Source organism: Lithobates pipiens, unplaced genomic scaffold, assembly GCF_037356315.1.
Source record: "Lithobates pipiens isolate NorthernLeopardFrog02 unplaced genomic scaffold, aLitPip1_a1.2 Scaffold_22, whole genome shotgun sequence".
In the NCBI taxonomy this organism is placed as follows: Eukaryota; Metazoa; Chordata; class Amphibia; order Anura; family Ranidae; genus Lithobates; species Lithobates pipiens.
This window is the reverse complement of record NW_027507784.1, coordinates 142,434,285-142,448,640: the sequence shown is the minus strand read 5'-3', so window position 1 is coordinate 142,448,640 and position 14,356 is coordinate 142,434,285. Positions and strand designations below refer to the sequence as shown.

General features: G+C 43.9%; 1 protein-coding gene across 1 annotated transcript in view; it reads right to left on the bottom strand.

Moving 5' to 3' along the window:
- TSPEAR (thrombospondin type laminin G domain and EAR repeats) overlaps positions 1-14,356 on the bottom strand; it is a 223,161-nt gene that overhangs the window by 117,265 nt on the left and 91,540 nt on the right. The window contains exon 7 of the mRNA XM_077448415.1: positions 8,227-8,459. Within this exon, the coding sequence (XP_077304541.1) occupies positions 8,227-8,459 (233 nt within the window). The remainder of the gene's footprint in view (positions 1-8,226; positions 8,460-14,356) is intronic.

The window sequence follows — 14,356 nt, the reverse complement described above, 5'->3', positions numbered from 1 at the left end:
ATTTTTGCCCATGACAAGGTAGGCAGTGTACTCAATTGTGATCTTGAGGCTGCTACTTTTCTAATACAACTGAACCATTGTTTCAGCTGCACTACCTTGCATGAGTCTGAAAGAGAGCCTGGTAACAGATGATCCTCTTTTTTGATGGCTTATTTAAGAACTTTATTGAAGATGACAAAGGTTACAAATAAAGCTAACGGTTTTCACAAAGTCTCTCCTTTCTTTAGGGCTGATAATATGACACTTGGATGGAATGATCATTCTTCAATAGAAGATGATTGAATACTGCAAGCAGTACTTGCAGAATGCCACTGTATTATGGATGCTGTCTTGCAACCCCGGAAGCACGTTGAAGGTGCGCTTGGAACAAATTTACATAAGCAATCTGGAGTCATATGCCATTGTGAAACAAACTTGTAAGCATTTTCTTGAGCTATGATTTTTCAGGAACATTTGGAGGGGGCCAGACAAATGCTATTCCACATGAGAGATATACAAGTTATCACTACCTTGAGTAATTTTGGAAGACAGGATTGTTGTACCCAGTGGCTGGGGGTGTAAACATTATAGGATGATGAGAAGTTTGTATAGTCTCTGGACAACAGGTGTAGTTCTCGCCAACCATCAACCATACAGGTATAAAGGTCAAGGAAGCGAACGGAATCTGAATAGGGTAGAGGTATAGCGCCAGAAGATTTGTGCGATGAGATAGGAATCACCACAAAGAAAGACAGTGCTCTTGGCGTGAGGGGCCAACAATTCTAGCAAGTGAGACATAAAGGGGAGGTCATTTGTATTAGAGGCGTAGTAAATTTACTTGCTCAGAGCTGTGGAGGGAATTTTGTAGAAACAAATACCTGCCCTTATGGATATTGGAGCTGTTTGTGGCTAATGAAGGAGATACTTTCATGTAAAGTGTGACAGACCACCTGGCAACTCGCCTAGGTTCCTCCACCAAGATACAGCTTCCTCCACTCTGGAGCCAATATTCATTCTACCCCAAGAACCAATGTGAAGTAAAACAACTAACTTTATTGAACATAACCACAGGTTTGTATACATTTCAAAAATAGGGTCAGTCACCACATAAACAATAAAAAAAACATTACACATTAATTTAAACACATGAACATACCACAAGGTAATGAGATAAAGTGGACACAATACTATTCACACCTCCAAAAGGATTAGCAGACAAAGATAAACAAAAGGTAATGCAATTAACAATTGGAAAGCACACCTAGGAGGCACACAATGGGAGAAAGTCACTTCACCGTAAACACATAACACCTTAATAAACAGATTACAGCAGGAGACACCAGCATCAGGTTGTGACTACAATCACCTGCTTTGAGTCTTTGAGTCTAGGAGGTGGTTGAAGCCAGTCAATGCTGGTTTGTTTTATAGAAAGAATACAGGGCCCAAGGCGCTACCCCAAAATTATATATTTTCTATAAAACTTTGCACATCCACGGCCTTCTGTAGGGGGCTGTAGATTTGCAGGGTGGCAGCAACCAAGTTTATAACCTTAGCGTGGTTATTTATAGTATTTTTTATCTGCAATGCTGGTTTGTGCTGTCTATACCCCAACAGAACACAGATGCCCCAAATCTGTATCCGGGTCCTCCAGTTCTCATAGTCTGTGTGTTCCGGGGGACATGGACTTGAATCCAAAGTAAAACTGTACCAATGGTCTCCTAGTTACACACCTCCCAAAGAATAGAGCCTCCTCAAATGCCAGGCCCCATAGTCAGTAGGGAAGAGGCTAGCCTGTCGTCCCCTCCAAAAGCCACAGTCACAGTGGTTATCGTGACATTTCTCCCCCCCCCCCCCCAAGGTAGACTAACCAGGTCCCAGACTTTTCTGACTCCCTGGAGCCGTAAAGACACAGTAGGTGCTAGGCAGAGGCCAGTGGCACTCTACCCAGTGGGCAGAGCTTCAGCTAGAGACCCCACATCCTCTGATCTGGCTAACTGTTGGGGAGGCAGGGCTGCTTCTCACTCCCAGACTGTGGAACTGCCGCTGGGAAGATGAGTCAGCTGCTCCATCTTCCGTACCCTCATCTGACTGCTGGAACAACATTGATCTTGTACTGTCTCTCAGGTTTACGTATCTTTGGGGAGGGAAGACAGTTTCCTCCATTCTGGCTGACTGTTGGGGAGGGAGGACAGCTTCCTCCCAGACTGTGAATCTGCAGCTGGGGAGGTAGGACGACCACCTCCTCTCCCAGACTGTGGACCTGCTGCTAGGGAGATGAGCCGGTTGCTCCATCTCCTGAAATTCCAGACCCCTGCTGTGGAGCAAGGATGACTTCCTTCAGTCCTGAGTCCCTACACTGCCACTGGGGAGGGAGGATGGCCCCATCCACCCCTGGACTATGGATCTGCTGCTGGGGAGGGAGGATGGCAACCTCCTCTCCTGGATTGTGAATCTGCCACTGGGGAGTGAGGATGATTTCCTCCCCTCCCTGCCCATCTGACTGCTGCTGGGGAGTGAGAATGCTGAAAATCCAGGGCATGGGTTGGCGGCACTCGGTCCCATAGCCAGCGCTTCGATGGGTGACTCATAATCCATAACATCCATGGGTGCTTAGCTTTGGTGAACAGTGTTTTATATGCTTGTTCCAGCTCCCATTCTTGTGTGACTATAAAGTCCAAGTCACTGCTCAATCTGAGCTAACTGGGAAGTTCCAACTCCCTATAATTTCGGATGTCCTATCATCTCCACTCTGCACTACCAAAAGAATGTCGAATTTTGATTCATCTGACCACAGAACAGTTTTCCATTTTGCAAAAGACCATTCCACTTAAGGACCGCCCTCTTTTGTAGATGTGTTGTTTACAAGTTAAAAACATTTTTTTTGCTAGAAAATTACTCAGATCCCCCAAACATTATACATTTTTTTCTAACACCCTAAAGAATAAAATGGCTGTTGTTGCAATACTTTCTGTCACACTGTATTTGCGCAGCTGTCTTACAAACGCACTTTTTTTGGAAAAAATACACTTTTTTGAATTAAAAAATAAGACAACAGTAAAGTTAGCCCAATTTTTTTTATACTGTGAAAGATAAACTTACGCCGACTACATTGATACCCCACATGTCACGCTTCAAAATTGCGCCTGCTCATGGAATGGCGACAAACTTTTACCCTTAAAAATCTCCATAGGCGACATTTAAACAATTCTACAGGTTGCTTGTTTTGAGTTACAGAGAAGACCCCACATCTTCTGATCTGGCCAACTGTTGGGGAGACAGCCGGCAGGGCTACTTCTCTCGCTCCCAGACTGTGGAACTGCCGCTGGGGAGATGAGTCAGCTGCTCCATCTCCCGTACACTCATCCGACTGCTGGAACAACATTGATCTGGTACTGTCTCCCAGATGCACGTATTTTTGCTGGGGATGGAAGACAGTTTCCTCCATTCTGGCTGACTGTTGGGGAGGGAGGGTGCTGAGGCATACTGTTGAGCTTTGGTGAACAGTCTTTTATACGCCTGTTCCAGCTTCCATTCTTGTGTGACTATAAAGTCCAAGTCACGGCTCAATCTGAGCTAACTGGGAAGTTCCAATTCCCTATAATTTCGAATGTCCTACCATCTCCACTCCTCTGCACTACCAAAAGAATGTCAAATTTCGATTCATCTGACCACAGAACAGTTTTCCATTTTGCAAAAGACCATTCCATTTAAGGACAGGGCCTCTTTTTTTTAGATGTGTCATTTACAAGTTAAAAACATTTTTTTTTGCTAGAAAATTACTTAGAACCCCCAAAAATTATTTTTAAAAAATGGCCCTTTAAGAGCTATGGGCGGAAGTGATGTTTTGACGTCGCTTCCACCCTGCAATGTCTAAAGACGGGTGGGGGCCATCTTCCCCTCACTCATCTCCATGCACAGCCACGGAGAGGACCGGATCGCCACTGCCGATGGCTCCAGTAATCGATGGTGGGGGCCATCTCCCTCCACCGATTAAAGTGATCTCCCGGCGAATCCACTGCAGAGACCACTTTTATCTTGCAGCTGGCCACCGGCTGAACACGAGGATACCGGGGGTTATGGCAGCTAGCTGCTGCCATAACAACGATATCCCTCCTCAAAGTAAGGATGTATATTGGCATTTGACGGTCGGCAAGTGGTTAAATGAGCTTTGGCCGAACGAAGACAGCAGCATTTCTGGGTCATGTTTAGATATGACTTTGATTTGCACGATAGTGCTTTAACTTGAATTTTTGGATGGCATTCACAGACAGTGTTTTTTTTTATGTATTCCTGAGCCCATGCAGTGATGTCCATCACAGAATGTTTTAAATGCAGTGCTGCCCATCCCTTCTCCCTTTACCATGGGCGCAGAGATTTCTCCAAATACTCAGAATCTTTTGATGATATTATGTACTGTAGATGATCAATTTTTGCTATTTTACGTTGAGGAACATTATTCTGAAATTGTTTGACAATTTTTAGGTGCAGCTTTTTCAAAGACTGGTGAACATCTTTACTTCTGAGACACTCTGACTCTCTAAGATGCTCTTTTTATACCAAGCGTTATTTACCTGTTGCCGATTAAACTAATTAGTTTCAAAATGTTCTTCCAGCTCTGCCTTGTTGTTACCACCTACTCTGCTAGCTTTTTGTTGCCCTGTCCCAACTTTTTGACATGAGTTTCCACCTTAAATTTTAAAATTACAATTTTTTTTCCCAAAAATGGCACATTTTCTTAGTTTAAACATCTGATATGTGTTCTATTTCCTATTATGAATAAAATATGGGCTTATAAGGTTTTCAAATCATTGCATTCAGTTTTTATGTAGATTTTACACAGCGTCCCAACTTTTTTGGAAATGGGGTTATAGAATAAGATAGGGATGGGATTGTACTCAAGGTTCCAACATGAGATGGACCAATCAAAATCCATCAACCAGTGCCCACAGAAAGGAAGATTTGAGAATGTAGTATTTGTAGGGCCTGTTCTCGCTGGGATGCTGAGTTAGATGCAGGCTACTTCTGAGATGACCGGGTTCCTGTCTGTCAGGGACTGCCAGAAACAACAGGTAGATCCAGTGGTATTTGCAGGCCAGGATCTTGGAATCTTGGAATCAGGAATGCAGATCTTCAGGTGTGCAAGCTTATACTTCTTTGCCGTTAGTAGAGAATAGGAGTCTTAATGCATAGCCCCATCCATATCTGATCCTGGCCAAATGCAGGGCATGCACATAAAGGTGCATGGCCCAACACTTCTGAAGAGTCATTTGTGGCAAGTCTGCATATAGGCTTTACTTGTGGCCTTGGAATTGTAGTGATGAAGAGTTCCATGCTACTTGAAGAAGCCGCTCTTCAGAGTGGAAAAAGTTGCATCTTGACAATCACGTCCCATAACAGTCTGAAATCTTAGGGCCAAGGGGCTAGCTTTTTAAATACAGCTGTCACAGTACCCAGGAGGTCCTCCACCATCTCCAGGAGGCCCTAGGATGTGCAAATTTCTTCTGCGGGGCCAGTTCTTAAAATCTTCCAGTTGGTCACAGAGTGCTGCTAATTCCTGCTTGGCTTCCTCTAGGTTCTGTTCGTTTCCTTTTTAACTTCCAGGAAGGCCATGCGATTCCCAGTCCTCCTCATCTAACGTTTGGATTCCACCATTATAATTGCTGATGCTTTGGCCAGTTCATCTCGTACGATCTCCTGCAGCTAAGTAAGGAGAGAAGCTGGAGAATGGCTGACTGCAAGGTGTTTTTCCAGGAAAAGATCCTTGCTGTTCTTGGAATCAGCAGTCAGTTTGGATGAGATGTTGTCCCTCATGGAGCCGGATGCCATCTTAGTAGAGGGGTGAAAAATGTAGCAGCTCCCTTCCAAGATTTGAAGTGCCAGGTCATCCCTGACTAGCTTCTGACAGGAAGCTTGCTGTTAGAGTGGCAGAGCTGGAAAGCTGGTGGGGAGCTTATGAAAACTCGGTTTATTCCCAGAATGAGCAGAGACTTCAGCACGCGTCCATACTGTGTTGCTATATAAATTTTTTCAGCAAAAGTTGAGTTTTCTGTTAGGGTTATTGTGTAGTAAACAACATCAAACAATCTAAATTTCAGCTTAACATCAGGCAGCCAAAGATGGACTCAGTTTCTTTGTATGGCTTACTAGTGTTGCATACTTTCATTGCTTATTGCAGTGTTTGGTAAAAAAAACTGATATGTTTTCTATTTAATTAGTATGCTGATATGTGCTATTTGTCTGTATTGCTTAATGCATTTTACTAATCTTTAGAAGAAAAAAAAAATGAATGCAAGTTCATAGAAAATATGTTACATAATATGGAACTCTAGACCGACTAAAGCACAGCAAATTTTCTCATCAGTAAATTTTACACAACTCCAGAAATTCAGGTATTTATTGATCATTGAGAAAATGGATGATCTGAATAACTAGGCAAGATTTTTCTAAAGATGATCTGTCAAATCATTAAAGCAATATTAAACCTATAAGCAAATATTTATTATATTGCAGCTTACCAATTTGTGGCTGCATTTGTTTTCTTTTTTAATCTTTCTTTTCAATATTTTCACCTGAAGACCCAGTCAGTAAGCCTGATATTTTTCAAAAGAACAAGCTCTATTGCATGTGTCAATGTAAAGTTAATAACACCCCCTGATCAGTTCGCAAATCGCAGTGTGAACTGTGAATTGGTGCAGGAATTGGATCTCACAGGTGTGAACACCCATGTAATCCGATTCTAGTACAGATCAAAAAACGGGTCCTGAGCCATCTTGGTGCAAATGCAATGCTATTTCAGCCATACAGTTTGTATGGCTAAATTCGCTTCGTATAGAAATTGCATGTTATGTGCACAGAAATGCAGTGCGAATTACATGCAATGTCTGTGAGTGCACAAGTGTGAACTCAGCCTAGACACTGCGCCTTGAGGGAGCCAGAGGTGTCATAGTGTATAATTCCCCTGAATATATGCATGCTGAATTGTACAATCTATAATAAATCATACAATTTTTAATTTAATGATTATCTACAGATTAAACAGCACTAGATAAATATTCAGGAGAGAAAAACATGATAAATTAAAATGTCATCAGTGAGGAGGAAATGGGATCTGAAAACCTGTACATTTGGCAAACTGCATTTTTTTTATTCTCGTGGATGTACAGTATACATAAACCAATGTTTCTCAACCTTTTTTTAATCAGGGCACCCTTTAAAATTTGAGGCACCCGATTCTAAAGTGTAAAAAACAAAAACAATAGTTTTACAGAACGTCGAAACATCCACCCAGCATTAGAGGTGATTTATTCTTATAGAACAAATACACTCCTTTGTACACTGGTACTGACTAGTATTCCAATGTTTCTCTTCTCCCTCAGTTTCTCTCGCACTCAGCGAATGTGACCCCAGAGCTGTTGTAAAGGAGCAGGGGAGGGGCAAAAAAGGATGCTGTGCAGGCTCCCAATGTCCTCCTTATCAACCAATGACATCATTGGTTGTTACAAACACCAGTGACTAGAAGGTCGTACTTGTGCACAATGAAAAGCAGCGGCTTTGTGTTACTAAAAGACAGGCTTCATCCACCTACAGTACTGGCTTGTATACAATTTCTGGGCAATTTAGGGATTGTGCCAAGGCACTCCTGAAGAAACCTAAAGCCACCCCAAGGTACTGGGCAGGCTGGCATAAACAAGTATCCAATCTACAGAGAATCATACAGTTCATGAATCTTGACTGCCTAATTTCCAAATTTACAGACGGTCCCTGGGTTACGAACAAGATACGTAGGTTTGTTCTTATGTCAAATTTGTCTTTAAGCTTGTAACAGTACATTTTTAAGTGTAACTCCAGCCTATGCAGTGACGTGGGATGGTCCGGGTGCTTCTGCACATGTAGTCATGCTATTTATTCTTGTGGCCATGCAGTACTGCAGAGTGGGATGTGTCTGGCATGCAAGATGGTTGCTCGGTGTTATCAGGGACCAGTGTGCAGCGCAAGAGGCTGGCAGTGACATCACACCACCTGCGTTCGTAAATAAGAGTCGTTCCTAACTTGGATGTTCGTAACTCGGGGACTGCCTGTACATGACTTTCTTTAGACCAGAGAAACAACCAGAAGAATCAAAAAGTCCTGAATCAGTCCAAATTTTAAACAACTAATTTCTTTGTTTTCATTTTGCTTTGCAGCATTTGTAATATTTTATTTATAGTACACACAACTGTCACGTTTATATTCCAAAAAGGGACTTACCCTTTTTTCTATAGTGAAGTGCTTCCAGGCTTGGGCTTGATAGGTCAGGAAATACTGATGAATTATAAATCTTCCATCACTCCACCTATAGAGAGCTGAACCAGGCTGATTGTTCTTGTTAGCCATTACAGCAAAATACCCCACATCCTGGATGAGGAAAATTTCCAGTCCCATGGTTTCTGAAGCAGTGGCCAGGTTCTGATATTCCTCCACATAATCCAGCTTCTCTTTCCCTAACCAAAAAAAAAAAGAACGTTTGTTATAGCAAGCACAAACACTTTTCATGTTTTCCTGTTTGCCATGCTGTAATAGCTCTCTAGTGTGTTCTGTACTGACTTTTATTTAATGCTTAGAAAATGGAAAATGTTTCTAACTAGTTGTATCATTAATTCACTTAAAGAGTTAATCCTAACAGCACTAGGCCTATTTCAGTATAGCTGATGTTTGAATGTTATTACTCTGCTTTTTAAAGCTTACATAAAGTTTTTTTTTGTTTTTTTAAGGTTGGAAAACTTGCTTTAAATGGATAACTGCTTTAACATTTTACTATTCCTAAAGCCGCGTACACACGGGCGGACTGTCTGGCCAACTTAGTCCGCCGAAACACATTTCAGCGGACAGTCCGCTCGTGTGTGGGCTTCAGCTGACTTTTTCAGCGTGCAGTCTGGCGGACTAAGTATTTCGGAATTTCCGTAATACTGTCCGTCGGACTCGCATTTCGGCGGACAATCCGCCCGTGTGTATGCCAGTCCGCCGTACTTTTGAAATGAGCGGACTTTTCCCGCCCGGAGAAAAGTCCGCTCATTTCGAGCGGGTATCCAGGTAGGCGGGGCCCGCGAAGGAGACGTCGCTGGCCCCGCCGCCTGGTATGGACTTAAAGGGGAACCCCAACGCCGAAAAAAATCGGCGTGGGGGTCCCCCCCAAGTCCACAACAGACCCTTGTCCGAGCACGCTACCCGGCCGGCCAGGAAAGGGGGGAGAGCGAGCGCCCCCCCTCCTAAACTGTACCAGGCCGCGTGCCCTCAACATGGGGGGGTGCCTTGGGGAAGGGGGGCCGCGCGGCCCCCCCACCCCAAAACACCTTGTCCCCATGTTGATGAGGACAAGGGCCTCTTCCCGACAACCCTGGCCGTTGGTTGTCGGGGTCTGCGGGCGGGGGGCTTATCGGAATCCGGGAGCCCCCTTTAATAAGGGGGCCCCCCACCCTATGTGAATGAGTATGGGGTACAATGTACCCCTACCCATTCACCTGTAAAATAAAAGTACCAAAAAAAACACAACACACGAGATAAAATACTTTATTGCACAGCTCCAGGGGTCTTCTCGCCGGACTCCTCCGCTATCTTCTTGTAGCTCTTTTGCTAGCGGAGGAGTCCGGCTTTCTTCCTCGCCGCCGGCCTCTTCTCCCGACTTCGGGGGTCTTGTCCCCCTCTTCGGTTCTTCTGCCGGGCCACCGCGCCTTCTTATAGCTCTTTTACAGGCGGTGGCCCGGTCTTCTGTCGCCGCCGCCTTCCGTTCTTCTTCTTCTTCTCCAGGAGATGTTGCCTCGACGATCTCTCCGGCCGGAATGCCAGGGACGCACTGCGCGGCCACTTATATAGGGACAATGGGGCGGTGTCACATGGCTTTATGTCACATGGGTTGGTGTCACATGGTGACCCCGCCCTCTTACGATGTCATAGTCCCCATGTGACATCAACCCATGTGACCAACCCATGTGACATAAAGCCATGTGACACCGCCCCTTGTCCCTATATAAGTGGCCGCGCAGTGCATCCCTGGCATTCCGGCCGGAGAGATCGTCGAGGCAACATCTCCTGGAGAAGAAGAAGAAGAACGGAAGGCGGCGGCGACAGAAGACCGGGCCACCGCCTGTAAAAGAGCTATAAGAAGCTATAAGAAGGCGCAGACCCCGACAACCAACGGCCAGGGTTGTCGGGAAGAGGCCCTTGTCCTCATCAACATGGGGACAAGGTGCTTTGGGGTGGGGGGGCCGCGCGGCCCCCCCTTCCCCAAGGCACCCCCCCATGTTGAGGGCACGCGGCCTGGTACGGTTTAGGAGGGGGGCGCTCGCTCGCCCCCCTTTCCTGGCCGGCCAGGTAGCGTGCTCAGACAAGGGTCTGTTGTGGACTTGGGGGGGACCCCCACGCCAATTTTTTTCGGCGTTGGGGTTCCCCTTTAAGTCCATACCAGGTGGCGGGGTCAGCGACGACTCCTTCGCGGGCCCCGCCTACCTGGAGACGCGCTCGAAATGAGCGGACTTTCCCAAGCGTGTGTGGGCGAGTCCGTAAGTAGGGCGGATAGTATGGCGGACTTAGTACGCCGTATTAGTCCGCTCAAAAAGTGGTGTGTGTGGTCAAGTCCGTTCATTCGAAAGTATGACGGACTGTCCGGCGGATTGTCTGACGGACTAAGTTGGCCAGACAGTCCGCCCGTGTGTACGCGGCTTAAGTTTTGTTTCAGAACCATTGAGTGCTAAAACTAGATAACTGGAGCCCCATGCCAAAATCTACCAGCCACAACTACAATCCTGAAAGGATTGGTCTGTTTCCACTGAACCAAAATATCCTTCCAAAGGTGAGAAGAAGAAAGCACAATATTGTTTTGCTCATTCGAAGAATACCGGAGCTGGATTGGAAATGTAAGTTTAAAATATGTCCCTATAAATGCTGTGACACGTTTCCAAAACGAAAAAAATATCGCTAGACTTTGCTCACAGTCATAGATTTTCATTAGGTAAAGTTTGCTTGGCATTTGCTTGCTAACAATCCAACAAATGGCTTGGCGTGTGTTCCACTCATCAGGCTCGAAGTGACACAGGGGAACAATCGTCTAAAGCGACATCTAACTTTCATCATCTAACCGCAACATCTTCAGAGGCTGGAGGGTGATCGCCATCTTGTGAGTGCGTGGTGATACCCCGGTGTGCACTAGGTGGAATAGTCACTACAGGGGCTTTCCTGGGAGACAAGCATCCCAAAATCTTATGACTTCACTACCTATATGGACTGTGTTTTTGCATAATTTTAATTTTGCATGCAAGCATTTTTATTTTTCAGCACTATAATTGTATGTAAGTTGGCACTGTTATTGGTATAGCACCCTCTACCTAGGGTAGGTGTGAGATAGAATTTCTTTTGTAGAACAGGTAAATTTAGGCAGGTCAATTTATAGCTAAAAGCTAGTTTGTTTTGATCTGTGTTGGCTGGGAGTGGCCTTGAGTAGGCTGGTGACTCACAGACAGCACCTTCTTTCTGTTACCTCCCTTCTGCTTCTAGAAGGAAGAAGTGGAAAAAAGGTGGAGCTGCCTAGGGTGCTCTAAGGAGCCCTGACCAATCCCCAACCGGAATTGGCAGGGGGCAGGCCTCCTAAAATATTTAAGCTGTGTACACACAATCAGACTTTCTGGTGGGAATTGTGTGATGACAGGCTGTTGGTGGAAAATTTGACCGTTTGTACGATCCATCGGTCAATTGTTGTCGGATTTTCCGTGGACAAATGTTGGATGGCAGGCTTTTGGAATTGGCAGGGGGCAGGCCTCCTAAAATACTTAAAGTGTGTACACACAATCAGATTTTCTGGCGGGAATTGTGTGATGACAGGCTGTTGGTGGAAAATCCGACCCTTTGTATGCTCCATCGGACAATTTCGATTTTCCATGGACAAATGTTGGGTGGCAGGCTTTAAAATTTTCTGCGGACAAAATGTCTGTTGTGTACAGAAGTCAGTCAGACAAAAGTCCAGAGTACAAACACGCATGCTCGGAAGCAAGGACGAGCCAGAATTGGTCTTGTAAACTAGCGTTCGTAATGGAGAATTAACATTTGCGACATAGCAAATTATGAAATCTCGAAATGCAGCGCACATTCTCTTCGTCTTTATTTAAAGGGGTTGTAAAGCTTTGTTTTTTATTTTCTAAATAGGTTCCTTTAAGCTAGTACATTGTTGGTTCACTTACCTTTTCCTTTGATTTCCCATTTAGAAGGGTAATCGAAGGAAAGGTAAGTGAACCAACAATGTACTAGCTTAAAGGAACCTATTTAGAAAATAAAAAACTAACCTTTACAACCCCTTTAATGGGATAATAATGAAGCTGCTTTGTTGGGGATACTGATGGAGTTATGGCAAACGTATAGTTTTATTTTTTCTAGTAATATCAAGAATAATATGATTATGCTTTTTTTTTGGTGCAAGTTACCACAACACCATTATCCCGCAGTTTTTAAGATGAAAGATACGACTATGTTCCTTGTCAACTTTACATTGTATTTTTTTAAATGTAACTGCCTACTCCCAAACTGCCATTTGAAGTAAAACATATAGCCAAGTATTATTCTACACAATTTTTTTATTGTGCATTAAAAAAAAATAAAAAATACAATTAGACATGCTATCTGCCAATAGAAATGAACCAAAAAGTGCATTCTATGCATCCAAAAATATAGAATATATACCAAATCAAATCATTATTCAACCAAAAAATAAAATAAAAGCCTCATGCATGTGTCCTGCTTCTTAATATAGGGGTCAACAATGCCAAGAGTTGGTGAAAGCAGGGGTCCGTCATCCGGGGTAATACCAAAAATCATCCGGATTATTCTCCTTGAGCTCCCGCAGCAAAGGCATATGACATAATTGGTCCCAATTAATAAAGCAACCAATTTTTGGTCCAAGGAATCCTCCTCCTCCTGTTCCTGGACTGGACTTGGGTAAAAGCAATAACTCCAAGCCCAATAATAAATAACACGTTATCTACTCTGATTCTGCAATGTGTCTGTTTGACGAACGAGCGTTCAGAAACGAATTGAAAAGCACGAAATGAAAAGAAAGAACTGAAAAGTGTGAAATGAAAAGCGCAAAATGAAAAGTGCGAATCAACATTCACCAAACTTCTAGTAACACGAAATTAGCAGAAGGAGCCCAAAGGGTGGCACTAAAGAGCTGAAAAACCATGTTTGTTGGCCAACATTTCCTTTCCATTTGTATGCAAGACAAAATCCAGGCCCACGCCTTCAGACAAAAGTCTGAGATTTTGTCTGCGGAAAATCTGATTTTGTTCGGGTGGAAGAACTGGAGATGGAGTATTAAGCTGTCGGGGGCCTTTGGAGATCTTTGGAGGTCTAGGGGGGGTGACCTTGAGCTAAGGGGCTCAGAACTGAACAGGAACCCCACACAACCCAAGGGGTATCCTGAACAGGAGCAGGAGAGGACGGCGGGGAATACTGCTGGGTAAGTCTCCAGGAGGGACCCATCAGGTGTCTGTGAGTGACAGGCACAGTCGGGAGAGCTGGAAGAGGTATGCCGGAGCAGACTGGGAGTGTGCAGTCTGAGATGGATGTACCGCTACATGGTCATGATCACTCAGAAGCCCCTACTGGGGTACCGCTACATGGTATACACAGTTTAATAATATTGTGATTACATGGGGCATGGAGTTTGTAACAGCAAGCGGTGCCTAAGTTATATTGTATTGGTCAACATTGGGAACATTGGACAGCAGCTGCATATATTTTAATTTTTATTATTATTATCTTATTTTCACTATGTTCCAATCACATTGTATCCACATAGGTGCGGGTGTCACCTTGGCTATATAGTGCAAGCTCAGGCTAATTTTTCTAGAAATAAACATAAGACACTATAACTTTATACTAAAGATACTATACCTATAAATATACTATATCTTTACCTATATGCTCCCTTATATTATTGTATTTGTTACCAGTGGTGAATTTGTTAACTATGTTGTTTCTACTTGATATATTTACTATCCAGTCCTATATTAATACCATCTAAAATCAGCTTTATCTTGTATCTTACACTTTGATTGTTTTCCTGAACTCACTTTGATTGTTATTTTTTACTGATCTTTTAAGTGCTTATATTTACTGTATAATATACCTTTGAATTGTTTTTAATGTTTTTGTAGCCTTGACAAAAGGAGAGACATTTCCCCCAAAACGCCATGGGTCTGCTCATCATCTGTGAACTGTGAATGTCAATACATATACTTAACAACAACCTAAAGTGTGACAACTTTTCATACTGAATGCACCTCTATACCCAGCCAAATCTATCTTGCAGTGCACCCTCTGTTGTTATCAGAGAGGCAGCAGCTGAGACCCTAAC